General features: G+C 39.3%; 1 protein-coding gene across 6 annotated transcripts in view; it reads right to left on the reverse strand.

Moving 5' to 3' along the window:
* Positions 1–1,678: 1,678 nt before the first annotated feature.
* Positions 1,679–26,789, reverse strand: part of PPP2R5C (protein phosphatase 2 regulatory subunit B'gamma) — a 77,166-nt gene continuing 52,055 nt past the window's right edge. For 3 of the 6 annotated variants that reach the window (XM_079948650.1, XM_079948655.1, XM_079948653.1), the window contains 12 exons: positions 25,960–26,070; positions 25,068–25,160; positions 24,850–24,980; positions 22,037–22,096; positions 21,514–21,622; positions 17,885–17,938; positions 16,712–16,882; positions 16,144–16,271; positions 13,176–13,277; positions 11,511–11,583; positions 7,679–7,795; positions 1,679–4,691 (listed from right to left, as the gene is read on the reverse strand). In XM_079948650.1, coding sequence (XP_079804776.1) covers positions 4,560–4,691; positions 7,679–7,795; positions 11,511–11,583; positions 13,176–13,277; positions 16,144–16,271; positions 16,712–16,882; positions 17,885–17,938; positions 21,514–21,622; positions 22,037–22,096; positions 24,850–24,980; positions 25,068–25,160; positions 25,960–26,070 — 1,281 coding nt within the window. In that variant the 3' untranslated portion in view covers positions 1,679–4,559. The remainder of the gene's footprint in view (positions 4,692–7,678; positions 7,796–11,510; positions 11,584–13,175; positions 13,278–16,143; positions 16,272–16,711; positions 16,883–17,884; positions 17,939–21,513; positions 21,623–22,036; positions 22,097–24,849; positions 24,981–25,067; positions 25,161–25,959; positions 26,071–26,789) is intronic. The other 3 variants (XM_079948652.1, XM_079948654.1, XM_079948651.1) reach the window with 2 other exon arrangements.

Consider the following 26,789-nt stretch of genomic DNA (forward strand, 5'->3'; position numbering starts at 1 on the left):
TCAGCATTTAACTACAGAATTGTAGCACCAAGTAGTGATGCAACCACACACAATGGACTGTAGTCCTGAAGAGCACAGTGTACTGACATACTATCAAGCTGAATCATGATCATTCGGAGCGCAGAGCTGCATACAGTGGTGGTTTTATGCCGGAAGAAATTGCTTTCCATTCGTGTAAGGCAAGGCACCCAATTTTCATAGACTCCAGTACTGCATGACCCTCAATGCAAAATCCAGAGTTGCTGAGGGTGCTCCGACCTTCAGGATTTGCTGTGGGTCGGTGGAGGATCAGGGAAAATCGGAAGAGGTTCTGCATTAAACCGAGAAAAGCACAAGAGATGTGGACCAGCTGAGGAGCGGGGACTGTCAGCCTTTTTGTGTTGATGCAAGACTCTGGGGTGGCTGCACCTACTACTGACACACTATCTTCAAAGGGTTGGTCAGGAGTGAATGCAGCCCACCAGCCAAAACGGATTAGCCCCCTCTGCTCAAATCCAAGGAAGCTCTTTTGGCTGCCCTGGGAGATGCTGGGGCTTGGACTTTGTCCAGCTTCTAAAGGAAGCAAATTCCACCCCATGGCATGGTTACATGATGTGTGTTGTGTCAAGAGTCACATATTAGTGGACAAACTTTGGGTTATTTAAGATATTAAATGGGTCAATTTGACACTATACAGTACTGTCAAATTGGCCACTCTGTTCATGGCTCAGTGAAATTCCTATAAAGAAAGTTCTCTACTTTGAGAGTAAACTTGGAAGATATTTTTTTTTGGGGGGGGGGCACACGACCAAGTAGAATGTCTGCCACCATCAAAAGGTGAGGGATCTCATCTGGCTTGTATGCAACATTTAGTAGTTTTAACAACTGCAGGAAAATGGATTTGTCTTTCAGTAAGCACAGATTGGGACAAAATCCTAAAATCCTTCTCAATTTTAGGTAATGAGATTATTATCTATGGTTTTAACTTTAAGAGTAGCAGTTATTTTTTTTGCATGGAGCAACAAGACACTAGAGTGCTAAAACCTCCCATGTTTTGCACTAAGAAAACCCAATTGTCAAAAACCATATTTTTCACACAACAGTTTATGCAACTTTCGTAATTACCGGCAGAGTGGACACACAGGTCTGACTTGTCAAGGGGACAGAAATGGGATCAGCGGTTTCTCCTGGCCACCCCCTATATATAGGCTGCTTCATCATTCTACATATGGTCAATTGGATGGTTTGAGTCTTCTGTAGATGATGTAGCCCCCCTTAAAAGGCCTTATTGAAACTTTGTTTTGTATGGGTTTTTTTATTAGATACCTACATAATCTGCACTCTTGCTGGAAGATCCTTTCCTTAAGTTAAACGTAGTTTTATGATGAGCAGGTAAAATTCCATTTCTTCTTTATTTAATCCATATAATACACCAGTTTTAGAATTTAAAAACTAGATAAAAGAGCATATTAAATGGCAGGTGTATGAAGTTTTTCTTCATAAAACAATGTCTGAACAAAAAAACCTGAATTATAAAATATTTAAAAATAGGTTGGTACATTTGAACATAGCATTCAACTAAAGCATAAAGATACAGATATAGTATAAAGAAAAATTGTGCCACTTACCTATAATTTTTTTTTTTTTGCTGTTTCTAGGAACTTTTTATTCTGTACATAGGACCATTCTGTACAAAATATGAAGTCTACATTTTTATTACTCATTACAATAAAACAAAGTACAATGTATGTACAATATTAAAATGAAGCCATACTAAAGCCACACACAAAAAAAGACACTTGGTAATATTCTTTTTGACATTCCTGATGTACAGGCATAAAATTTTGGAGAACATGGGAAGATGGCTAACACTGAACTTTATGAAGAACAACAGTCACCAAAACTATATTTTATTTGCACGTTTTTATTTTGGATGTATTAGTTTTTAGAATAATTTAATACAGAACTTATACAGAGCATCAAAATGGTGATAACAAACAAGCCAAACAATTAGTGCTGCTAAATTTTAGAATATTGCTTAGGCAAGTTTGTCAACTGGCCTAAAATCTCAAGAGCAAGTTTTCATGGCATAATTTTCCTACCTATCCCAGAACGTTAGCTTTTTGGTGAATGTTTATCTTCAGTAAAGAGAAAAAATAAAATCTAGACAGTGAAAGATCTTATACGTTGAGCGTTACACAGTCAACCAAACATTGATATACAATATTTTCCCACTCCCCCAGAGGATAACATTAGTTTGAATGCTTCTTTCCAGAAACCTCTTTCATGAACCTACTGAACAGCCTAATTATAAAAAGGTATTTGACAGGTTACCAGCTAAAGATGGAAGTTCAAACAATGGTATATCAAAATACATATAGACGTTGCCGTTTGCAATTAAAAAAGCACCCTTTCCCACCACTTCAAAAAGGGAAGACATCTTTAATCTGCTTTAAATTACTTGTTTTTTCATGGTAAACCATATTTATTTTCAAGTTTAACAGGAATTGTTTTTACACAGAATGGGTATTTTATTTGAAGCTTGGAGTGGTCTTTATATTAATTTAGTTCTGCCTTACCACTAATTCCCATCACACCACATATGATTTCTCCCCATAGCTTTTGCAATAAATATTGGACATTTTGTTTTAAGTGAGACCAGACAGCAGGTACTACATCTGCACAAGGTTACTATAACTGCCTGTTTCGCACAATAATTTTAATGGATTCACGATACCTCATTTCCTTAAAAACTTATTTTAAAGAAGCCACATGTTTTAACTTTTTCTGCATCAAGACATTAAAACACTGTTCGCTACTGCCAGAGACAAAAGAAAGAAGTTGCTGGTTCTAAATAAAACACAACTGGAACCCAGCTCTTAACCAGGATACAAAAGTCTAAAAATACTGGCCACCCTGAGAGAAATCAAATATCGAAGACAAAGCACTATATATATATATAGAAAATTTCTTCGTGCTTTCCCATCCACAACAATAAAAAAGAGCTCACAACATGCACGTAATCTTGTGGAATATATAGCAGCATTTGAAGATCAACAGTAACTCGGATGAGTTTTTTTTCCTTGTGAGGTGTGTATGTTTTACATGTGCTTTTCACCACAGAAAACAATATGACAGCAGAACTTCTGTAACTCATTTCTCAGCTTTTAAGACAGGCATCTGAAAAATGCATAATGCAATGAGGATCTGTTGCCTTATTAAATATAATATGAAAAGGTACTAATGCTGCACTCTTATCAAATTATATCATCCAGAGAAATGTATCCAGCTAGCTGGTCTCATGATGTCTACAAAAAGAACTCTTAGAGCTCAAAATATGCCATGCAGTAAAAACTCAGGTAAGGGAGAAAAACATTGAAGTCATTCTGGTAAATGAAATAATAGTTCTTTTTGGGAAAACCAAAGTAAGTGTTATGCAATGACTTATTTTTTGTTTTTTTAAATGCAATTTATTTCTAATCAAGGCAGACAGGATTTCAGTTTTAGGAACACAAATTCTTTTTCTAGCAGGTCAGTTCCAAAATACTCAGCTTCTATTACATGCTAAAAGATTGGAAAATATGGCTTCAATCCATATAAAGTACTTTGAGGGTGCCTCTCTCTGAAATAATTTTCAGAGCTCCCAGAAATTAGCCGTGATTGAAGATTGTCATGAAAATTGCCATTCTGTAAGCTGAACTGAGAGAACAATTTAACTGTGTGTGTTTCCAAGCTTCCAGGAATTTGTCAAGGCAGTAATGCAGGTTTGTTTTTTTCCCCCCTGGAAGTTTTTTCAGTGTTATAAAAATGCCTAATAGGTTTTCGGTGAATTTAAAAACTCGACTATTGCCACAGTACCAACTTTGGGGACAGGAAGAATAGAAAGAAAATGGCCTCAGCCTACCAGGCATTTCTGTACTGCAGCTTCTAATTAGGAAAACCCATGCAAGGCCACTTTGCCCACACAGAAAGCAGTTCCATATAAAGAAAAAGAAAAAAAAAGGAATGTGCAGTCACACACGCATTTTCTTGTGCGCCTGCACATATATGATGTACATGAGCCACAAGCTGCAGCCGACTGTAGTCCAACAGGTGTACATACTGCAAACAATATGATCAACGTTATGGTTTCATGGTTTTCCATATACAGAACTGCTTTCCATGCCCCGCACAAAAGAGGGAAGGTGGAGCAGCCAAAAAGGTTTAGGGAGGTTGTGTGGCAACAGTGTTTGATGATTTGCGCCAAGGCTGTTCTTCTCTCAGTAATAATATGGAGGGGGAAAAGTGCATGCTTCCGACTGGCTAGTACTATGCCAACATCCTCAAGGAAGTGTTGTCTTCGTTTAATACTTGTCAACCCAAGGTTCTGCATATGGAATCTGATAATTTACCATTGTTTGAACAACTAATCTTGAGCTGCGCATACTGTATCAAAGTTATTGCCTAAAGAAATGGGATTGGGGAAAAAGCTTTGACTTGTGTGTAACTGATCAGTATGGCACAAAAAAAGTAAGTTCTCTACTGTGGAACAGAGTCCAGAAAAAAGGGTTTTCCTCCAAATAAGATTTCACTTGAATAGTCTAATGCCCATCATGCGTTATTAGATCATCAGCTCGGCAATGGGACTCCAAGGCTTTCATGGTATAGATATCCTGAGGCAGTTCGGACTTGCGGCGCACAATAACACGATCCTTTTTCTGTTCCTTCTGTGCCTAAAATCAAAATGCATTTTTTTTAATGCAATGATTTAATCCACAATAGGTTGGTTTTTTGGGTGAAGAAAAGTATTATTAGCAAGCTTACGACAGCAAGTTGGCAATACAACCTGGCTACTGCTGGAATGACTTGGTTGATGCAATGCTTATCCATACACGGCACCCCTCTGAATACATTTTTGGATTCTCCTGGTTCTTTGGGAAGCCACCAAGTCCATAAATTTAACAGTCAGTAGATACTATCATACCATTTGTAAGTTGTTAAGGCTAATAGCCATGCCCCCTGGTGAGCAGTCGTGTAGCAAACTGTCCTACCCACTCCCTCTTTCGGCTACAGGTGCCCATTCCAATTGTGCGGCTACCACCAAGACAGCACCATCCTACGAGTCAGCCATAGGTCCATGGAAGCACAGTGTAGCACTACAATGGATGGAATGGCATGTTTTGATTACTCACCCAAGTAGGTCAGTAAGTCCAGAGTAGTGTACATGGATGCATATGCAGCTGCCATACATAGAACTATGGTTTTCTTTATTGGGGAGACACATCTATACTATGCCTGCCTGCCTGCCTCCTACTGTTATTTGGCCCAAAGTGAGAAAGACCATGGCCTTGCATTCAGCTCTTTTGCCAGTTGGAGAGATGCATAGCAGTGCTATGGCAGCTGTGAACCAGGCTTTCAAATGCAGGCATAGGCTTCTACAACAACACTGAGGATGGAAAAAAATAGCGGGTTGCAGGGACAGAAATGGGGGTAGGAGAAACACAGGTGACATAGGTTTGGGGGTGAGCACCTGCCCACCCCCTTATAATGATTTATATTCAGTCACTAACCAAGTTTCTTGGAGTAAGATACTGTCAAAACCTTTGATATAATCAATGAGGTTGGGGTCAGTAGCTTTGTTCTTCCATCCAGCTGTATTCCAGGAAATAAACGTTTTACGTGTTTAATATGCTTGGATCGCCAATGTTTTATGGATGGGTTTTTCCTTCTTTCTCTTTTATGATTTTATTGTCTAAATTATGCCAATAAAGGCTGAATGAATGAATGAATGAATTTATATCCTTATGCGGTCCTTATGCGGTTTTAGCCTCAAAAACCTGTGTAGTAAGTAGTCATGGGCAGGATCTGAATTAGGTCAGGACTATAAAATCCAAGATGCTGAGGGGTGGGGTAGAGGGAGCAGGAATAACAACCAATGATCATTTTCTATCTCCCTGAAGTATGGACCAGTTTCTACTTGACAATGAAGCCTTCTAATGAAACCAACTGTTATTAACGTCTGCACCATATTTAAATATGCAGTATCTCTATGTTTAAACCAGGAATCACCAACTTTTTTGAGCCTGAGCACATCTGGAATTTTGACAGTGCACTGGACACTACCACCTCTGATTGCTTCCCTCCCCTCTTCGGTCTTCATGCACAATTGTGCATGTGCATGCACTAATGCATACACATGTGTATGCGTGTGTGCACACCCACACACCCCATACCCTTTTGTTTTTCAAAGGGTAAAAATTGCATCCAGTAGAATTAAAACTTATCCTCTTAAATTTGCCTCCCCACCAGCAAATGAAAGTCCACAGTAGTAGACTGCACAGTAAAGATCACATATCTGGTCCTTGTGGCCAGCACCACAAACACATTCACCCAAGGGCATAGATCCCATGATTCAACACGGGATGAGAACAAAACCACCAACAAATCACATAACACATCTATGCACAAAGATGTGGCCTATAATTAGATGCTAATTTTGAGATGTTCCCTTGCAAAAAAAATTATGAGGATCTGTGCTGCAGAACCATGTTTTTTTTGTACTGGCAGAACTGGAAACCACCAGATGTGTGATGGTTACGGTTCAGTCTATGGAGGCACATGTGATCTTTGATTTGATGGTGGTAGTGGTAGGGCAAACCTATTAAAATTCTGCAATGTCAATTGGATCCATTTTATTGGATTCATTATGTGTGTGTGCATGTACGTGTAGACACAGCTTTTTCTCCGTTCTTTTACTCCTGATGCCTGTGGCATGCCACCCCCACCCCTTTCACTCTTCCTCTACCCTCTTGGTCACTTCACTTGGTCTTGAAAAGCACACAGAGCTGAAAGAGGAAGCAGAAAGGAGTCTTACAATTTCTTCCTTTAGCTCTCTGCATTTTTCAAGGAAAACCCTCAACACCTTCTGAAAAAAGGGGCAGCTAGGGGGTGAGCTTAGAAGCTTTGTGGGTGCCAGGAGATACCCAAGGGGGCCATTGCAACCACAGGCACCACATTCATGGAACCTGATAACTAGATGTGCGTTGATTTCTCAGTGTGGCTTTGGCAGAGAGGGCATCAGGACTCACTGGCAATCCTCTGACGTCAGGGAAGCCAGGGCTGAGCAGTCTTGTGCATAGGCAGCAGACACGGGATGAGGGAAGAAAAAAACATGGAATTTCAATAAGCAAGTTCTGTTAAGCAATCTCTTCACTGTGCAGTGGTACCTCGGGTTAAGTACTTAATTCGTTCCGGAGGTCCATTCTTAACCTGAAACTGTTCTTAACCTGAAGCACCACTTTAGCTAATGCCTCCTCCTGCTGCTGCGCCGCCAGAGCACAATTTCTGTTCTCATCCTGAAGCAAAGTTCTTAACCTGAAGCACTATTTCTGGGTTAGCGGAGTGTGTAACTTGAAGCGTATGTAACCCGAGGTACCACTGTATATTCGTTGAAATACCCACTTCACTTTAAATGGTTCTGAAGCCACTTAATAAACACGGGGGGGGGGGAATTCTCACTGCTCACATATGCAACAGGACATGGTCAACAGCTACAATAACTATTTTACTGACAAGAGGAAACTACTTAGAAATTACTAAAATTATTCTGCTCGTTTCAAATTTGTCATTTAGAGAGGAAAAGCATAACTACTAACCAAAATGAGTAATTTCTAAATCAAGTTTGGAACGAGTAGGCTAATTTTTCTTCCTATGTGCTTACCGGACAAGCTTCTTCTTTCACTGTCTTTTTCAGCACCTGCAAGTCTTCAATTAAAGGCCCATCTGTTTCCATTGCAACAGGACTGCTCACCAGACAGGTGTCACTAAATACTGAGTACTAACCAAATGCAAAATGTTTTATGTCAGAATTTTTGATGGCAAAGCTTAAGATTAGCAACAGCAATTTTACTGACAGAAATGTTACCCTCACACTTGATTAAGAGTAATTTACACATTTTGTTGCACAAATCGAGTTTTGGATTAAACCATGAACTGTTATAGCTTCTATCTTAAAAAAACAGGAGATCTGATAGTCCAAACTGCTTGTTGAAATCTAATAAAGCCGTATGTCCAATGGAAATAATGAAATGAGCATAAAAATAATAATCTAAGGTTCATTTTGGCAGTGTTGAAACCCGTTAGCTAAGGGTGAGACACGACTGAGGTTTTTTGAAACTGTGTAAGGGGGAGAAAATGTTGTTCTATCCAATAAAACCCATTTGCAGGAGATTAAAAACAAAAAAACCAAACAGAAAATAACTTCACACAGTGCTTAATTTATGGAATCTGCTGCCAGAGAAGGAGGTTATGACCACTAGCTTAAATGGCTTTAAAGGGGAATGCCTTACTTGTGAGGCTTCCCAGAACATCTGACTGGTTGTTGTGGGAAACAAGATGCTGAATAATGCACTATTGCTCTGATCCAGAAGGGCTATTACGTTTCTGCAATGGAAATATGAAACAATATGGTTCTCCTAGTTTGGCTTTATGCACCCAGCCCCCTTATCCTGCACCACCTTTGAGACGTTGAAGAATTTCCAAACTAGACACGCTAAATTGGTGTGATGGGAAATTCAAATGAGAAACAGTCGGGTATGTTCAGTCAAACCCTAAACTAGCTCCTAGGACCCAAGATACAATCAAAAGTAACCTTTAGAGTGAACATTTTTATACTGGTTGATGAGCTACCATTTTAAAATTTAGTAGAAGAATTTAAGACCGATCATTGCACAAAATGGTGGCTAAAGGTATGCCAGGAAAAGAAGACCAGCATGCTAAAATATTTGCATTAGCCCAATTATTGGTATCAGCACTTCCCAATAATAAGAAGCAATATTAAATAAATAAAAAAATTTGCCCAGTAGCACCTTAGAGACCAACTAAGTTTGTTCTGGGTATCAGCTTTCGTGTGCATGCACGCTTCTTCAGATACCAAGTGTGCATGCACACGAAAGCTTATACCCAGAACAAACTTAGTTGGTCTCTAAGGTGCTACTGGGCAATTTTTATTTTATTTTTACTGCATCAGACCAACACAACTACCTACCTGAATCAAGAGACTATATGGTCTTGTTTGCACCTCAGTAAAACATAGATGATAGCATTATATCCAAACCAGGGATTGTGGTTTGTTTCACCCAGACAAACTATGATATCCAGTTTGGATGCAACTATAAGCCAAGGATCATGGTTTGTTTCTCTTAAGTGCTATCCAGAAGCAACAAAGCAGGCAGGATCATGGTAAACCATGAACTATGGCCTACTGGGATGTGCAAATGGGGCCAATGAAGTTTTATGAGTCAGCAAATCTGCTCGAAGATAAGTCACTAATTTGAACAATTATCCAACAGACCAATTAATCCTTTAATATATTTTCTGCATGAAACTCATTTTATAATAACTTATCACTGATACTAAATTAACCTGAACAACATTATGTTTATATGTAATTGGGTCCACTATTTATACAAACTGATCCACACAAGCAGCATGCATGATTACTTTATAAAAAGTGTAAGAATTACAAATTCTGAGATCAACATTGGCATTGGTGTACTTTCACACCAAATCTTCTTTTATGTAATTTAATAAAGCAACGTATTACAAAGCAAAACAAAACCAATGGTAATTTACTTAATATTGTTTGAAAAAGAAGTCTATTTTAAAAAAGGTATCATGGTAGCAAATTTCTATGTTCCCACAGTGTTCAACAGGGTTTATTTCTATGTAGGATTACCACCTCTGTGCCTCAAAAACCATGGCAGTTGTAGCGACTGACCATATTTGCATAGCTAACATCAATGCCAATTCTAGACTCCTTTCGTAGTTTACTCCCTTCACAATTTTACACATCTTTACTCAGAAATAAATCCCACCAAGTTTCACAGGATTTCCTTCTCTGTAAGTATGTCTAGGGTCAAGTACAATCCCAGTAAGGTCTTAATCAATAAACTTTTCTACTAGGAGTGTTGTCAATATTCTTTGGCTGCTTCAGACACGCTATCTGATAGAATAAATGCTGCAGCATACTCAAATTCATCCAAATAAAATTATGTGAATATGTACTTCTAGTAACAATCTTCTCCATAGCTACTACAATGTTAGCTGGAGATTTAAACCAGATTGCCATTCAACAACAACAGAAAATTGCTCAGCAAATGATATGTCTGCACTAAAACTTAAAATAGTTTTCAGACCTGTTTAAATTGTCATGATTCCTAACTGAGGAATTCTGGAACTTTCAGTTCTTTTTATAGAACAAAGATTTCCAATACTCCTTCTTGTTGACCTCCAATTAAACCAATTTGAAAACTAGTTTAAATTTCTACTGTAGATGTGCTAAAAGAGAGTCCTATTGCTGCAGTTCAATCCCATGAGTGAAGTTCAGCTCACAGAAGAGAGGTAATTCCTGCCAATTCCAAATTCAGCTCTGTGCCTCCTGAAAACCTGAACCGGAGGAGGGATGGAGGACCCTACAGAACAGCGTGTGAAGTGGTGTAAGAGGCTGCAGGGGGAATTGGAGAAATCAGCCTCCTTCCTTCTACTAGATCTCCCACCCTTTGGTGAACAGAAGGGCTACTCTGGATACAAACCAGAGGGATTTTAATCTATTTGTTTTATTCCATGAAATTTATATACCACTTGAATTGGGGGGGGGGGGGAGAGAGAGATCTCAAAAGCGGTTGTGACCAAGTCTGCCAACAGACCACTGGCACAATGCCATTTTAAAACACCCTTACAGATTTAATGTATCACTTGAATTATTTCTTTATTTCATAAAATGTGTACACCACTTGATTTAAAAAAAAATACTCAAAGCAGTTTACAAAATGATAAAACAATAAAAAGGAGTAAAAAAAACCCCACAACCCTACTTTAAAACATACAAAAGGTAAAATACTAAAACAGATTAAAATGACCTCAACTTCCTAAGCATCTGGGTCAGCTTGTCCAAGCAGGGGCCAAAAAAGAGTACAGTGAAGGCACCTGCTTGATCTCAACAGGCAAGGAATATTAGGGCTAGTTCTAATTAAATATTTTGCTAGTCCTCTTTTTTTCAGGCGAGGGTTAAGAAGTATGTGGAAAACACCTAAACCCGCATTTGTGGTGTCTGATGAGTCACAAGTATGAGAGCAGCATCTTGCAAGGTTCCTGGGACCTCTCCCAGAAATTATGTATGGTGTTTTCTGCGTGGACTTTTCCAACAGTACATACAAACAGTGGATTCTGTTGGCTTGTCAATAATTGGTTCATACATGAATACTGTTCTCTGGCTCACCTGTGGCAGCTACAGCTCTTAGAAGAAGTATTTATTAAAGACTGACCATGTGATGAAGCGCTTTTAACAACCAGGCTATTGTGTGGTATTTGTTATTGCCACACGGACAATTGGAAACCACCCAAAGATGCACACTTCAGCCACACCGAGTCATCTTCTTTAATTACTTTAAAAAATGTGAGTAAGGAAATGTTACATTCATGGTGGCCCTTATTGTTCCAGCAGTATCTAATGTACAGTTGAAATGTTCAGCCTCTGAACGTTTTTGAAATACCTGGGGATTTGATTTGGCTAGATTTTCTATTTTAACCCAAGCTTCTTCCCGTTCCTTCATTTTTAGCTTCTCCCTAGGGGAAAAAACCCACACACGTCACAGAAAAAGCTCAATGAACTTTTCAAATAAATCAAATTACTAAATTGCTTTTGACACTACAGAAAAGGACAGGGTGTTTCTTTTGTATTTACTTGTTTAACGTCGGACATATATTTAAATATAACAGAGGGTTAAACAGCTGTAAGATAATATGAATAGTACATATTGGGATTAGAAAATAATTTCAGAAACGATCCTCTCCCCACTCCTCCACATACCAGAAAACCCTTAGTCATTACAAGATAAGCTCAACCCCACTCCAAACCTTGCCATGGCTGGAAGTATCTTTTCCCACCCCACTTAACCAAATTTTGAAGGGGTGTGTATTTGTGTAGGGCTGGTAAAACGCTGTGCCCTGCTTGAGGTAGTTTTTCCTCAGAATGAGGCATTAGGTTTGAAGTGACCACAAAGATTGCCTATGCCACCACTTAGCTGAAACGATGGTAAAAGCTGTTTAAACAGACTGGTTCTGTGTAGTGTTGGCTGCTGTTATGGCAAAATGATGGCACTCTGGTGGCCAAATTTCTGTGGCTACTTCACCCACAAAGCCTCAGGATGAGGAGTGGTGAGATCCATGCTCTGGACAGACCTGCTGTTAAGAGCACCGCCACTCAATGCCTTGTGCTGGTGGTCCATGGTGACCAGGCAGTAGTGGAAGGATGGTTGCGATGGTGGGCAGTAACAACAATAATTTTATTATTTGTACCCAGCCACTCTGGGCAGCTTCCAACAAATATAAAAGCATAACAGGCAGTGACAATCAGCTTCGTGGGCAGTATGCATTGTGGTTCACCTTGCCTCATCATAGGGCTAGCCTTGGGAGGGAGAGAATATAGCAGCTATGGGTAAAACTTGAGGGTTGCTTATGCAATTTTTCCATTCTTCTTTATGCACCGGCCACAAGTAATATGGCCCCCTCTCCCATTTCAAAGCTGCCCCTTGAAATATATGAGGAAATGCAGGGTATAAATATTTCTGCTTACTCCAGGAAATAAAATTCTCTGTTCTTCCTGGAGGAACATGAATAAAACTCCCAGAGTTCCTGTGGACAATGGGATTGCTGAGCATGCTCAGCAACATTTAGGGCAGAGAGCCATTGGCTTTTGTGGGGCTTCCCCTCTTTCTCCTCCACAACTTTTAATCTGGTGAAGTGTAGAAAAGGAAGAAGAGGGACTGACACTCTGCAATCTGATGATAGAGGTGTTTCCTAGGGCTGGGACTTTTTGAGCTCTGGATGAATCCCAGAAATTGCTCAAGCCTCCCCCAAGTATTCTCCAACACAAGACGGTTAATTGTGAATCAGCCCATTTTTGACTGAGATTAATGGGTTTCACACAGCTCCAGTAAGCACTGTGAAACAATATACGGGCATGCAATATAAACCAATCATGATGATAATAGCAGGAAGAGAACATTTTCAAGGAGCTAAATAGTTGTTATTGTTTATATATATATATATATATATATATATATATATATATATATATGAGATAGTGCTTATTCTAATAAATCAGTGGAAAACAAAATGAAAGGGGAAAAAAGGAAGATGTTCAAGAGGAAACTTACTTAACTTTTTCTGCTTTAAATTGCTGTGTGCAGTCATCAAACAGTTTTTGGTTCATCTCCATGAATAGTTTCAGAGCATTGTAAATCAAGCCATGTATTGTCCTATAAAGTAAAATTTTGGCTTCAGAATGACGATAATAATAATAATAATAATAATAATAATAATAATAATAATAATTTATACCCTGCCCATCTGGGCGGCTTCCAACAGAATATAAAAATACAATAGTCTATTAAACATTAAAAGCTTCCCTAAACAGGGCTGCCTTCAGATGTCTTCTAAAAGTAATAATTACATAATATCTCTTCTGGAAGTTTGATTATTTCAAAATACATACACACCATAAAAACCAGAAATTAGTCACTGGATGCTTCCATTAGCTAAAGTATGCATTATAACTTCTCAACACCAAAAAACAAGCACTCTTTAGATGTTGTATTGCTTTCCTCTTGAATATCAGTGCTATAATTTCAGCAATTTTAACATTAATCGTCCATATTACAAAATTCCACGCAGTAACAGAAGCCTCAGTAAAAGAAGTAAGAACATTGCCAATACTTGAAACTACATCTAACATGTTTCTAGCAACTGATGTGAAAATTATGCAACATTATGCAGACATACTGGGCTAAAATGTTTCCTGGACACAGCTGTATTGTCTCTACAAGGTATTTTCCTGATAAGATTACAGCCACTGGCAGTGGTGGGAGAATTTTGGTTACTCTATTAGCTCATTTCTTAAGCTAAAATTAGCAGATTAGAAAATGGTATTGGGGGTGGGGAGAGAAAGTAAAAGCTCGTCACCTGAATTAGGCAGCACTCCCTGCCAGAGAAGTTAAGTTATTCTGCAAAAATAATCTCTCACATGTTAGGCCATCAGATACAAAAGACAAACCAGTTTTATGGCTCCTTGCATCATGCAAGTTAAACACGTACGAAGGTGTGCCATATACTCTGTGTATGTGACTGCGCAGAGTGATATTACTCATGCTTAGGACAGAATGACTGGACAGCCACAAGTGGTGAAGCAAAAAAAATACAGACTGCCAAATCTTCAATGAAGTAATCCATGTTACTTTAAAACCAATGTATCAATGGATTACTGACATCCAGTTAGTGTAAATCAACTTTTAATACTGTCTACTCAGCATTTTCTTTCACTGTGCAGATTTAACATGCATTGTTGGCTACTCTATCAGTAGTCATTAGTCTGCCACTACCATCAGCATTCGCACAGTAGCTCAGTTAAAAGGTCCTTTAGGCAAACAGCAGTTGCAAAATCAAGGTGGCTAGTAACAGGTTCATGCTAGAATTCTAAACTACTGTGTGGATGAAAACTGACAAAGGAGAGACATGCTATATGAAAATACAACCAACTAGGACAGAAATGCAGAAAGAAGGAAAAGAGGAAAAAGAAGGGAAATAATATAAACTTATAATGATGATAGTAATAATTTATTGTTTATACCCTGCCCATCTGGATGGGTTTCCCCAGCCACTCTGGGCAGCTCCCAACAAAATATTAAAAACACGATAAATCATGAAACATTAAAAAATTCCCTAAACAGGGCTGCCTTCAGATGTCTTCCAAAAGTCAGATAGTTGTTTATTTCCTTGACATCTGATGGGAGGGCGTTCCACAGGGCAGGCATCACTACCGAGAAGGCCCTCTGCCTGGTTCCCTGTAACCTCACTTCTCGCAGTGAGAAAACCACCAGAAGGCCCTCGGAGCTGGACCTCAGTGTCTGAGCTGAACAATGGGGGTGGAGACACTCCTTCAGGTATACTGGGCCAAGGCCACCAAGGGCATTAAAGGTCAGCACCAACACTTTCAATTGTGCTTGGAAATGTACTGGGAGTCAATTGGTGATCATGGGTTACAATTCATAGTGAGGGATTAACAGGTGGTAGCTCCCCCAGGGGATGCAGGTGGCGCTCTGGTCTAAACCACAGAGCCCAGGGCTTGCCGATCAGAAGGTCGGCGGTTCGAATCCCTACCAACCTAGCAGTTCGAAAGCACGTCAAAGTGCAAGTAGATAAACAGGTACCACAGCTAAACGGCGCTTCCATGTGCTGCTCTGGTTTGCCAGAAGCAGCTTAGTCACACAGGCCACATGACCTGGAAGCTGTCTGCGGACAAACGCCGGCTCCCTAGGCCAGTAAAGTGAGATGAGCGCCGCAACCGCAGTCGTCTGCGACTGGACCGAACAGTCAGGGGTCCCTTTACCTTTACCTTAGCTCCCCCAGGGCAAACATTTCAAGCTTGCTGGATGGAACAATCCCCCCTTCTCCTCCCACTGTGTGGTGTTCTACAGGTTTCTACTGAACCCCCACAGAGCCAATTTTATGGAGATGTGGGGAGAGGAGGAGAGGGGAGGGAAGCCCCACTGCATGTGGAAGCTGCTAAAATCATGGGGAGGGCGGGACTTCCTTTTGGAAGCATCTTGTTGCATGTGAGGGGCACTGACATTCCGACTTTTGGACTTCAAGGCCCACATATGTGACTCGAGGTGACTGACAGGTGGGCAGCCCCACCCATCTGTCAAATTTGGCCTACAAGGCATATCCCGAGAAGGATCTGCCCCATGGAGGCAAAAGTGTTCCCCACCTCTTGTATGCAGCAGGGTGGGAGGGCTGTGAACCAGACTTGCCCCACTATGCCATTGTGTGTGGCATCAACAAGGCGGGCTGGTTTGTGAACAGCGATTTTAAGGACATGTGCCTGAGAACTCTGCATAGATATGGAAGAACCTACCCAATCACTCTTTCTTAGCTCCTTATTGTGATGTGACATTTACCTTCACCTAACCTGCTTGAGAGAAATACTTCTGACCGATTACAATCTTGTATATCTATGAGGAAATTGCAGCACACAAACTTTATTGAGATTTATATTTCTATAAAAATGCTGTGACATGAACAGTCAGACTTTAGGGCATCAAGCAATATATTTCAATGGCTACTTACTTGTTCCAGTGTGTCTTTGAATTTCGGTACAAGGATGGAAACATGATGGGCAAAATCTTTGCTGCGTTGTCACTGATTAAGCTCATAATATACTCATTATTCCAGTAGTATAGTGCTCGTTCTGCCACCTAAGAGACATGGGAGCATTTTACCATTCAACAACTCTAACATACTGTACACTTTATACAGTTCTCTCATTTTGGGAAGCAGATAATCCTTTTTCCATCTCAACTTGAGCTCTTCTGTTCCCCTGCCTGCTGCTTCCTTAGGTGCACTTTTATGCTTTCTGTGTGAGCATCCACTAGAAACCCAAACTGGTACTGTCAAAAGCAACAGAAAGACTAGCTGTACTTTTGTTTACTGATAATAGAGAGGAGACTTCACAGCTGCAGTAGCTGAGTTTATTCCTTTCCTGCCCTCAGCCGGTCTTAAAATATTGTGCCTAACAACATACTGAAAGGTGGTCCATTTAAAAGGCATGTAACATATTCACTAAGCAGTGATTAATGCAGTGTAATGTCAAAATGTCAAACTTAATTACAGTACTGCATTTATTGGAATTACCAACCTGGAAATGTGGACTGGAGACACACTTGGCTAGCTGCCTGAAAAGAGGTTCCATAACCTTTACAAATTCAGATGGTTCAATAACATCTAAAATTTCTTCTAATTCATTTAAAAACATAACTTCTTTTGGACTGTGAGTCTTTGGCCAGTACTTGAGTAGTGCCATCACCACCTGTAAAGAAAAGAGGGAGGAGGGAATGTTCAGGACATTATAAATCTGTCCAGTGATTTATCATGGATTGCTTGCATTGACTGCCACCATTATGAAATAATTGTAACAACAATATACACTCAAGATTCTTGACTAATGGCAGGCATTATAGTTTTACTTTGCAATTAAAAACTGTTAATGAAGGTTGAATGTGATTTTGTTTTTAAAACACTTTGACCCTCTGCAAACAGGATGGAAGAAAGGCTAAGTAATTCTTAAGAGGAATGATCTCAAAATAACAACATATTTTCCAGTATTGTTTGAAATTTCTCATGCACCTGTTTTTCTGTATATGTTTTTCTGTATAGTCATGCTGATTATGAAGAATGTGCTCATAGTGATTGGAGATCCCGGAGAGATCAAAGTTTGTTACCTCCAAGTAACAAACACAGGTTTTAATGTTTTTTGGTTAAGCAAGTGATTTTACTATTTATGACTCTCACTGATGTTCTTAATAAGAGATGAGGAAGCACTAAACTCGTAGCTAATATCTGCATGACAAAATACATCTGCTGATGTTTTTCAGTGTCTCCTACAAGCACACTGAAAAACTATTCACACTATTTTCATTTCCAACTGAAAACGCAAATAGAATAGACATGGGTTGGGAACATCTGGCCAGTGTGCCAAATTAGACTCAGAATGAGTCTCAATTTCACCCATAAGGTCATTTCTCCAAACCACACCCACCTGTTCCACACCTGACATCATATGCGATGGCAGGTAGAAATGGGTCTGTCAGTGCATGACTGTAAGTCTTAAAATGCATTCTAATTGTATTGGCAAGGGAAGCTTGATGTCACTGCAATCAGCTGATTAGCAAGTAGAACATTGTACCAATTCATAACTTATTTCAGGGGACAAGGTAGTTGTCCTGCAATCAATCAAATGTATTTCCATTATATTATTTGGTAAAAACTTTTAAAGATGTTGTTTAAAAGTAAGAAAAGAAATTAAACTTACTGGCTCAGTAAGCGTGCTGTCCTTTTCTAAAAACTGAACTACACAGTATGCCAGCTAAATTGAGGGGAAAGAATAACATTGTTAGGCTACCAAAAATATATATATACAGAAGTCAAATACATTTTGTTGTTATTGAATGTTCATTTTTGGTGAATGAAACCCAAAATATATTGCAAAATGCAAAACCTCAACAACACTTAACAACACTTAAGATTACAAATAAGGCTCACAAAGTAGGTTATAGAAAAACAGTTTAACTGTGAACTTGAGAACTTGGGCTGTGATATTCAGGTAGGATACAACAATGTCCATTGTACAAGCAGTTTTCTATACCTGTTTATTTACACTCCACACTGCAACATTTTCTTTATTTCTAATGACAAAATCTTTGGAAATATGGAGGGAAGGAGGAAAACCAACCATCACTGCCCTAGCTATCTTGAGGTTAACAGGGATCTATGGGAATATTTGACAGATTCCATATTTCTTTATTCAGCAAGTAAACCGTACTGTTGACTTGCCCTCTTCAACACTACTAAATTCAAACGCACAAAAAGATACTATTTTTGTAAAATAATTTCAACCTGGGGCAGCTGTCAGATCCAGAATGATTATGGAAATCAGACAAGCAAGTTTTGTATGCAACACTGGGACATGAAGCTTCGGTTTTGCTGTGACTGCACATAGGCCTCCTCCAGAAACACAATCAATGACTAAAAACTTAAGCAACATTTTGTACGATTAATACAATTAGCTGAAGGGAAAGGCATCAAAGGTTTGCAGCTACAGAGGCCCTCATTGGCAGTGATGTGTGAGAGCTGATAATTCACTATAAGAAAGAAATAAGCAAATTCACAATTTCTTAGAAGAAGTTCCACTCTAGCTCTTGGAGTGAGGAGTGAATACTATTGACTCTTCTACTATTCTAGGAGCATTTATCAGAGAGGATAAATGAAATTGAGGGGCTAAAATCAGTGGGTCTGTAGCCTATTGTGCGCTTTATTTGAATTTGGATTCATCCAGCAAAAGGCAGCTGTGTATTCTTCACTGTAACTATAATAGTCTACAATGTTGCTCAAACAAGAGTTGAGCTTTTCCAGATGGCTCTTTGTGTCTGTGCAAGAGAGAACACACACCACCTTGCTTCCTGGTAGATGGAAAAATACTACGTCTGTTGTTTACTGTAGAAGGAGGGAGGGGAAGACACCCAAAGAAACACTGCACACACCTACAAAGCAGCTGAAAAGTGCATGCTGGAACTATTCATTTTAAACATTTGAAACTCACCTCGCTGGTGGAGGTATTTTGAAAATCAGAAACATAGGGTTGTTTGCAATTGTAATCTCCACCAACGGGAAGGCTCTTTGATCCAGAGGAGGCCTCCACCAGCTGGGGTGAGGGGCACAGGAGGAGAAGCAATTTTTGTACATTCCTCCATCCTCCCATGCCACCTATGGCATTGTTCCAAAGGGGCCCCTGAGACCTTGGAAGCAAATTGGGGGATGAGGTGGAGGGAGCTGCTGCAGAGGGAAGGGGAATCAATGAAAATACTTCTCTCCCTTTCTGCTAATGCAAAGGTGGTGCCTTTCATTTGGCTTGCCAACCCCAACCCAATTTCCTTGCGGCACCAACAGAGCAGATTTCCTTCCCCACTCCCCACCACTGCTAGCCGTTTGGAGTGCTCTAGAAACAGGAAGGAGTGCTCTCATGTTTTCCAGCTGTGGGGACATTATTTACATTTATAAACTACCCCTCATTCCACAGGATCTAAAAGCAGTGGACACACACAATGGAAGCATATAACAATTGATTGAAGCATGATTCAAGACTGTATTACACCAACAAAGACAGTTCAGCAGAAGCGTTAGAAACAGCCCTACCCACTCACAGAACTGAAGCAGGTAAGTATACCATGGTGCTGGTAATGCCAAGGTTGAAGGTTTGATCCCCGTATAGAAGAGCTGCGTATTCCTGAATTTTTCAGACTCGATTATTCTCAGGGTCCCTTCCAACTCTACAATTCTATTATTCCTTCCTGTTTCTGGAGCACTCCGTTTCGCTAGCAACAGTAGTGGGAAGAGGAAAGGTATTTTGTTCACATTCCTCCCCAATCACTTATTTCCTCTTCATCCCATCTCTGTCAGATTATCCTCCCCTTTGTGGTGCTGGGTGATGTGGAGGAAAACTGAGCACCCTCTGCTCTAGTTGAGAGGGGGCGATGGGCAGGAAGCTGAAGCTGCTTGCTGTACCAGAATGACTATGATGTGATTTTAGTGCTCATTTTGGGGTTTATTTAAGGATAAATGCATCTGTGTTTGTGTGTGTGTATGGGGTGGCCACAATCACTTTTTAACCACACCCACAGTGGCATGCTCCCCGTGGAGGGTTTGCTAGGGGGTGACACGGCTCTTGGGACAAAAAAAAGATTAGCTTCCCCTACCCTAATGAAAGCCTTCACCGGATCAAAGAGCCTTTCATCAATGAAGAGATGCAACTGGATACAACCCACAAAAATCTCAACTTGCATATCCAAAAAGCAGAGCAGAGGCATATTAACACCCAAGTAAAATAAAAAAGAATATCCCAGAATGAAAGCAAGCCACACTCAGTATGTCCTTATAATCAAAAACCTTTAACATACTAGCTTTATCTTTTCCTTAAAAGGCAGGAGAGACAAAGCCTGGTGAATGTTACCTGGGAGTTAATTCCATAACCTTTTTATTTTTTTATTAAATCCTACCCAGCCTTGACCACAAGGTTCCAGTGCAGGTTACTACAATACAGTCATGTGATATTAAAATTCAATAAAACCACTCCAAAACAAAATCAAAACAATATACAGGCAGTGACCATTTTGTACGCATTCAGCTGATGTGCGACCACTGATGGCTGTGCCCCATTTGGACCTGGAAGATGGTAAAACAGGGGCGTAACGGGGCAGGCTTATGCACGCTCTGCTGGCGCTTGCAGGTTCCAGGAACGGAATCCCTGCACAAAATGGTCAACGCCTGTATATCAAAGAACAGATAAAGGACCTGCAAGTTGGTTAACAGTCAAAGGCCAAGTTAAAGTGGGACATCTGATACCATCATTCTAAATGTGAAATCCAATTCTGGTTGAAGTTGAGAGATTTTATCCCTAAAGCGTCTTGCAAAATTCACACAAAACGTTGCAAAAGATGGCAAAGCAACACTCTCCTGGCCAGATGGCAAAAGCCAATTCACCATTCATAAAAAAAGCTCTTCTTGTGTCCAGCTACTTGTGGACACTAGGATAGGGGAGTTCTGCAGCACACCTGGGAGTTTAGTAGCATGATAGATCTTTCATTTATTTTATCAGAGTCTGCTACAGCACTGTGAAATTAAAGTGAGCCCAAAATGCAACGAAGCCATTCCAACCACCTTAATAGTTTTCGGAAGCAACCAAAATACACAGACATTAATTTAAGTCAGTATCAGGCTTCTAATATACAACAAAATCATACCTATTGCTAAACAACGAACTTTGTAAATGAGGGTGGCATTTCTGTAACATTTGGTTAATTTTATCCTTTTCCTATATATACTCAGAATTAGTTTGTAAATTATTAAATCAACACTCAAACGAAATTCAAATGCAGAATCATTTACCTGTGGATGGTAGACACTCAGTGATTTCACTTTGTGCAAAGGTAATAATACCTTTAGAAGGAAAATTTTGTGCTCTTCTTTTAATGGTAAGGCAAATCCATTAATTATACTAAAAAAGAGGAGAGGAGATTTAGTGTATCATAGTTTTTAAAAATATGTTACATTTTCATCGTAAAATCTTCTTGAAATCACTTTTATTCTATTGTTTCATGACATGTTTTTTACTCAAATTTCATTCTGAATTTACGCAATACCTAAGTACAATGCTCACTGCAAGCAAGAGCAAAACTGTAGAGACTTATGTATTACAATACACAGGAATTCTTTGACAGGTTTGTCTGATCCTGAAGTACTCCCACATTTTTTGTTTTCACCCCGTAAGTGCTAGCGATTATTTCAAACCTAGCTGTACAAATTGTACCAATTTCTTCCAATCCAAGGTCCACCCTCACTTTCTTTGAAAGTCGTTCTGCTTTAGAGCACAAATAGTAACATTATGATGCGTAACTATTAAGCAGCTTACCTTCCCAATATTTCCAGTAATTCTGCAATGCCATTGTGATGTTCTGTTTCATAAATAAACCTGACAAAGCAAATACGTTATCAGCAATGAGGACAGTCAGCATCTGTTTGGTAATATGTCTAGCTCAAGTTGGATAAGAACTTGAGGAACAGCTGCCATTTATTTTAAAATTATTCCAGAAAATTTTGTGTTCAATACTCTTGCCTAACTAAAGGTTCTATCTAGTTTTTAGGCCAACTGTTTTCTGTACCTATCCTTAACTTTGTTCTACTGTTTATATACTTTCTGTATAAACTCATTTAAAAATGTTTTGGTTTGCTAAAGGTAGTGCAACACAAAAAATAGTGGTTTCCAAGCTGATAGAAAAGATTAAACCCCATTTAAATGAGTTTTGCTTACTTCTGTTATAGTATTACCACAAATTATTGCCCAGGGTGTGGTGTATTAAAGGCAATTAAGATACTGCAAAGGTGTATCACATCCTTCCATGTCATTGAACAACATTTGGGAAAAAGGGCAGGAAAATACAAGTAGTGCTAGTTGTAATAATCTTAGATTTACAAAAAGACTATTAGCTACCTTGTAGATCAGCTAGAATTCGAAAATACTCTGAGAGGGATGGAATTAAAGTTAGAATGAAATCTAGAGAATTAAAGCAGCGAACCTTACCAATTTATGGGGGAGTAATTCCTACTGAATTCAGTGGGAATGACTTCTGAGTAGAAATGCAAAACAACCCACTATGTAGCCCAGTCTCCATTTGGTTACTATCATATGGCAAGCTGCACTATATCTATAGACTTGTTAACATAACAACTTTACATCAAGGAAATAAAGCTCTTGAAACTTTAAATATATATATGCATTTATCAGCTTCTTCTTTTTGTTGGTACCACTAATAAAATGTGGGGGATGGACAAACCCAAACAAACTAAAATAATAATACTGAACCAAACAATGAGCTCATGAAATCCACAAAAAACCAACCATCTGGTATATTCAGTGGCTGGGGAAGTTCTTTAAAAACTATGTTGTTAAGGGAATGTTTTAACCTGCTGATAAAGAAGAAGTGGAAGAACAGCCTAGGAGGTTCCCTGGCAGTGAGTTCCAAAAAGTGGGCACCACTATGAAGAAGACCCTACAGCTTGTATCAGTGAATGACAGAGCAGAGACCTGGCTCACACATTACATGAAACCATGGTTTAGTGCAGTGGAGAAGAGTGTTGGACCAGGACCTGGTTCACATGCAAGCATGAAGCTCATTGGGTGACCTTGGGTCACTCACAGTTTCTCATTTGAACCTACCTAACAGGATAAAATGTGAGGATAAAATGGGGAGGAGGATCATGTATCCTTGAAGGAAAGGTAGGATAATGAAGGAATAAATTACAGTTAATAAACTGTGCTTTAGTGTTATGTGGCAACCCAACCTCACACCTTAACTATGGCGACATGCCCATGATGGAATATCAGAATTAAATATATATTGATTTAAGAGTGGAATGCACAGTATCATGGATTTCACAACGGCGTATGCCATACATTGTGCATTCCAGCCCTAAAGCAAAGCTTTCCTTTCAGAAGTGTATTATACCCTGCCTCTCTTCTTTCTACAAACTCTTATCCCGGGGGGCGGGAGGAAACACTCATCTAAAATATTGGTGTTGGCTCTGTATGGCCAAAACCTGCTGAATGCAGACAGATGAAGCTTACTTGCTATTTTTAGTCAATGCCTCTGTCCGCCCCCACCCCAAAGTGCGTATTTGTTACCATTTGTACAGAAGATAAGCTCCCTCTACAGCTGGTGCTATTGTCTCTTATGGATGAACTGGCAAAAAGCTGTGGCGCAGTTGGCATCAGGCTCTTAAAGGAGCAGTACCATATATTCCCTTTTGGGAAAACTGCACAGAGGGAAAAGCTGTAGAAACATTAGCTAAAAGCTGGCAGAGTTATTATAGCTCAATATACCTTGGGGAGAAAGGGGAGTGGGAATATAGCAATAAAAAAAAAAATTTTTTTTGTCATGTTGGAAGAATAGTGCCCGGCTGCAGATATGCTGGAAAGATAACAAGTTCAAAGATCGTATGTCAATACAGTGTTACCTCGGGTTAAGAACTTAATTTGTTCTGGAGGTCCGTTCTTAACCTGAAACTGTTCTTAACCTGAGGTACCACTTTAGCTAATGGGGCCTCCCGCCGCTGCACGATTTCTGTTCTCATCCTGAAGCAAAGTTCTTAACCCGAGGTACTATTTCTGGGTTAGTGGAGTCTGTAACCTGAAGCGCCTGTAACCTGAAGTGTCTGTAACCCGAGGTACCACTGTACACACCTCTTTCCAAACCACTTTTAACAAATGCTATGTGCATATACTCACTGTACACAGCACGGGGAGGGCAGGGGGGGTAATAAATTTAACAACTGTATTAATTCACATGCCAGAATGTGGTCATGGGGGATTGGAATAAGTTGCCATAGGTAAATGAAACAGAACTCCAACCTTAAGGAAACAAGGAAGCTTGACCTGAGCTTTCAAAAAGGAAAGCATAGAAATTGCCAAAGCTGACCAAAAGCACATTCTTAATGAAAGCAAATTCTGTACTCAGAACTTTTAACATGTTATTCCTACCCATAATTCGGTTTAACCGGAGCAGCGAATTAAAATAATGCTAAAGTCATCGTAAAAAAAAGGGCTTACCTGCAGATTTAATGAAACACTGCCAACATTTGAGGGGAGCAGGGCAGTACCATCAAAGTTACAACATTTCTAAAATACCTTACCCAGTTAATTTGCATTGGCACAGAATGAAAACATACCTATAAAATATATTGTTAATTTGCTTCCTGATGTAAGCTCTTAGGCCTAAGAATTTCCCATATATTCTGTGCAGAGTAGTCTTAAGAAAATCTCTTTCTCGAGGATCTTCGCTGTCAAAGAGCTCTAAAAGCTGCAAGAGACGCACATTTACTTGTTTAATCTATTTCAGATTAATATGGATTTAAAGTTTGAAGATATATTCATTTTTTAACCTCACCTGCAATACAAACTTCTGATCAATATATTTCTTAGCTATATTAGGTTGGAAATCTGGAGATTCTAAAAATCTTAAGAAAAATTCATAAACAAGCTGAAAAAGATCCACAAAAAAATTAGTTTTACAACAGAAATGCAACTTGAATTTTGAAAAGCAGTTAAAAATAGTACTCAATTTTAAACACCATTTAAAGAAAAACTAAACAGCATTAATCGCTTCGACTTCCTAACTGTATACATTCCCTTAATTTTTTTTAATGAGCATAAACCACCCAGAACTTTCCCTGCCCAAGCACCTCATAGGAGCTCAGTTACCTAGACACAAATTAAGGCTAATAGCTGCCAAATCTGGGTTGAAACAAAACACAACTGCTGGTAAATCCCTGTTGGAAGGAAAAGAGGTGGGAAATTGAATACAGCATACCTTGGCTGACCAGCCTTGGCTGACCATATGCAACCCCGGCCTTTATGCTACCCACCCCAATCCAACACTCGAATACTTTAGTTAAACCAGCTCAGTGTTGTGTGTACACTATATTTGTGGGTTTTTGTTTATATAACAGTGGGCACCATGCACCTTACACTTTTAAAAAGAGCTTATGTCTCAAAGCTATAACCCTACAAGCCCAAAAAGGTCCAAATCAATTACTGTAATATACATTCATTTATATTTTTATGATTAAAGTATTACACTAAACCTACATTGAAATAACCAAGTTACAGTTCATTAACATTTAGGTCAAACTGCAGTCTTAAAAGCTATCCACTAGAAACTTAGAACAGCAAACCAGTGCGTCGAGCGTTCAGATTTAAAGGATGTCACCTTTTGTTTTGCAGCAATTTAGCCCCTCTTTGTTTAGTCAAAGAAACGAAAAAATATGTTTGTATAGTACCTGTAAGTGAGGCCAGGCGGCTTCTAAGGTTGGTTCATCCTCCTCTGGGTCAAATTCTGCTCCCGTTGGATTGGATGAAGGTGGTAGTGTGCGAAACATGTTAACTGCAAACTAAAAATCACATTTGTCTAAGTGACATTACAAGAAAATCCCATTTAAAAACAAAACAAAACAAAAAATTAATCAGGGACATCCTAACAAGTGTAAATACACAACAGAATACATCTTATTCCAAATACCACCAAACAAGTTTTGCTATTATGCATTTCTTTCTCCAAGTTTCTATATCTTGCTACCCCAGAAATAATGTTCACTTCATTTGCTTTACGTAAAGAAGGATCTTGCCTCTAGGACAAGTCCAGTAAACCAGAGGGAAAGAACACTGTATCTTGGAAGCTCTTCTGTAAATTACTGTCATAAGGTTTGGTAATTATTTTTTAAGAATTCCCATGTATACTAGTATTCTGTTCACTATCAAGACTATTAAATGTTAAGAAGTGTTTTTAACTTTATTTAAAAGTTTGTTAAAGAAAAAAATTAAAAGGGGGCAAGAAAAAAACCAGCACATTAGCAATACCACAATATCAATACATTCATCTTAGTTTACACATACAGAGCAATACAGTTGTACCTTGGTTTTCAAACAGCTTGGTTCTCGGACGTTTTGGCTCCCAAACGCCACAAAGCCGGAAGTGACTGTTCCGGTTTGCGAACTATTTTTGGAAGACAAACGTCCAGTGGGACTTCCGCGGCTTTCGAATGGAAGCTCTTGCTGCCAATCAGAAGTCGCACTTTGGTTTCCAAACGTTTTCGAAGTCGAACAGACTTTC

This window comes from Podarcis cretensis (assembly GCF_951804945.1).
Source record: "Podarcis cretensis genome assembly, chromosome: 1".
Classification (NCBI taxonomy): Eukaryota; Metazoa; Chordata; class Lepidosauria; order Squamata; family Lacertidae; genus Podarcis; species Podarcis cretensis.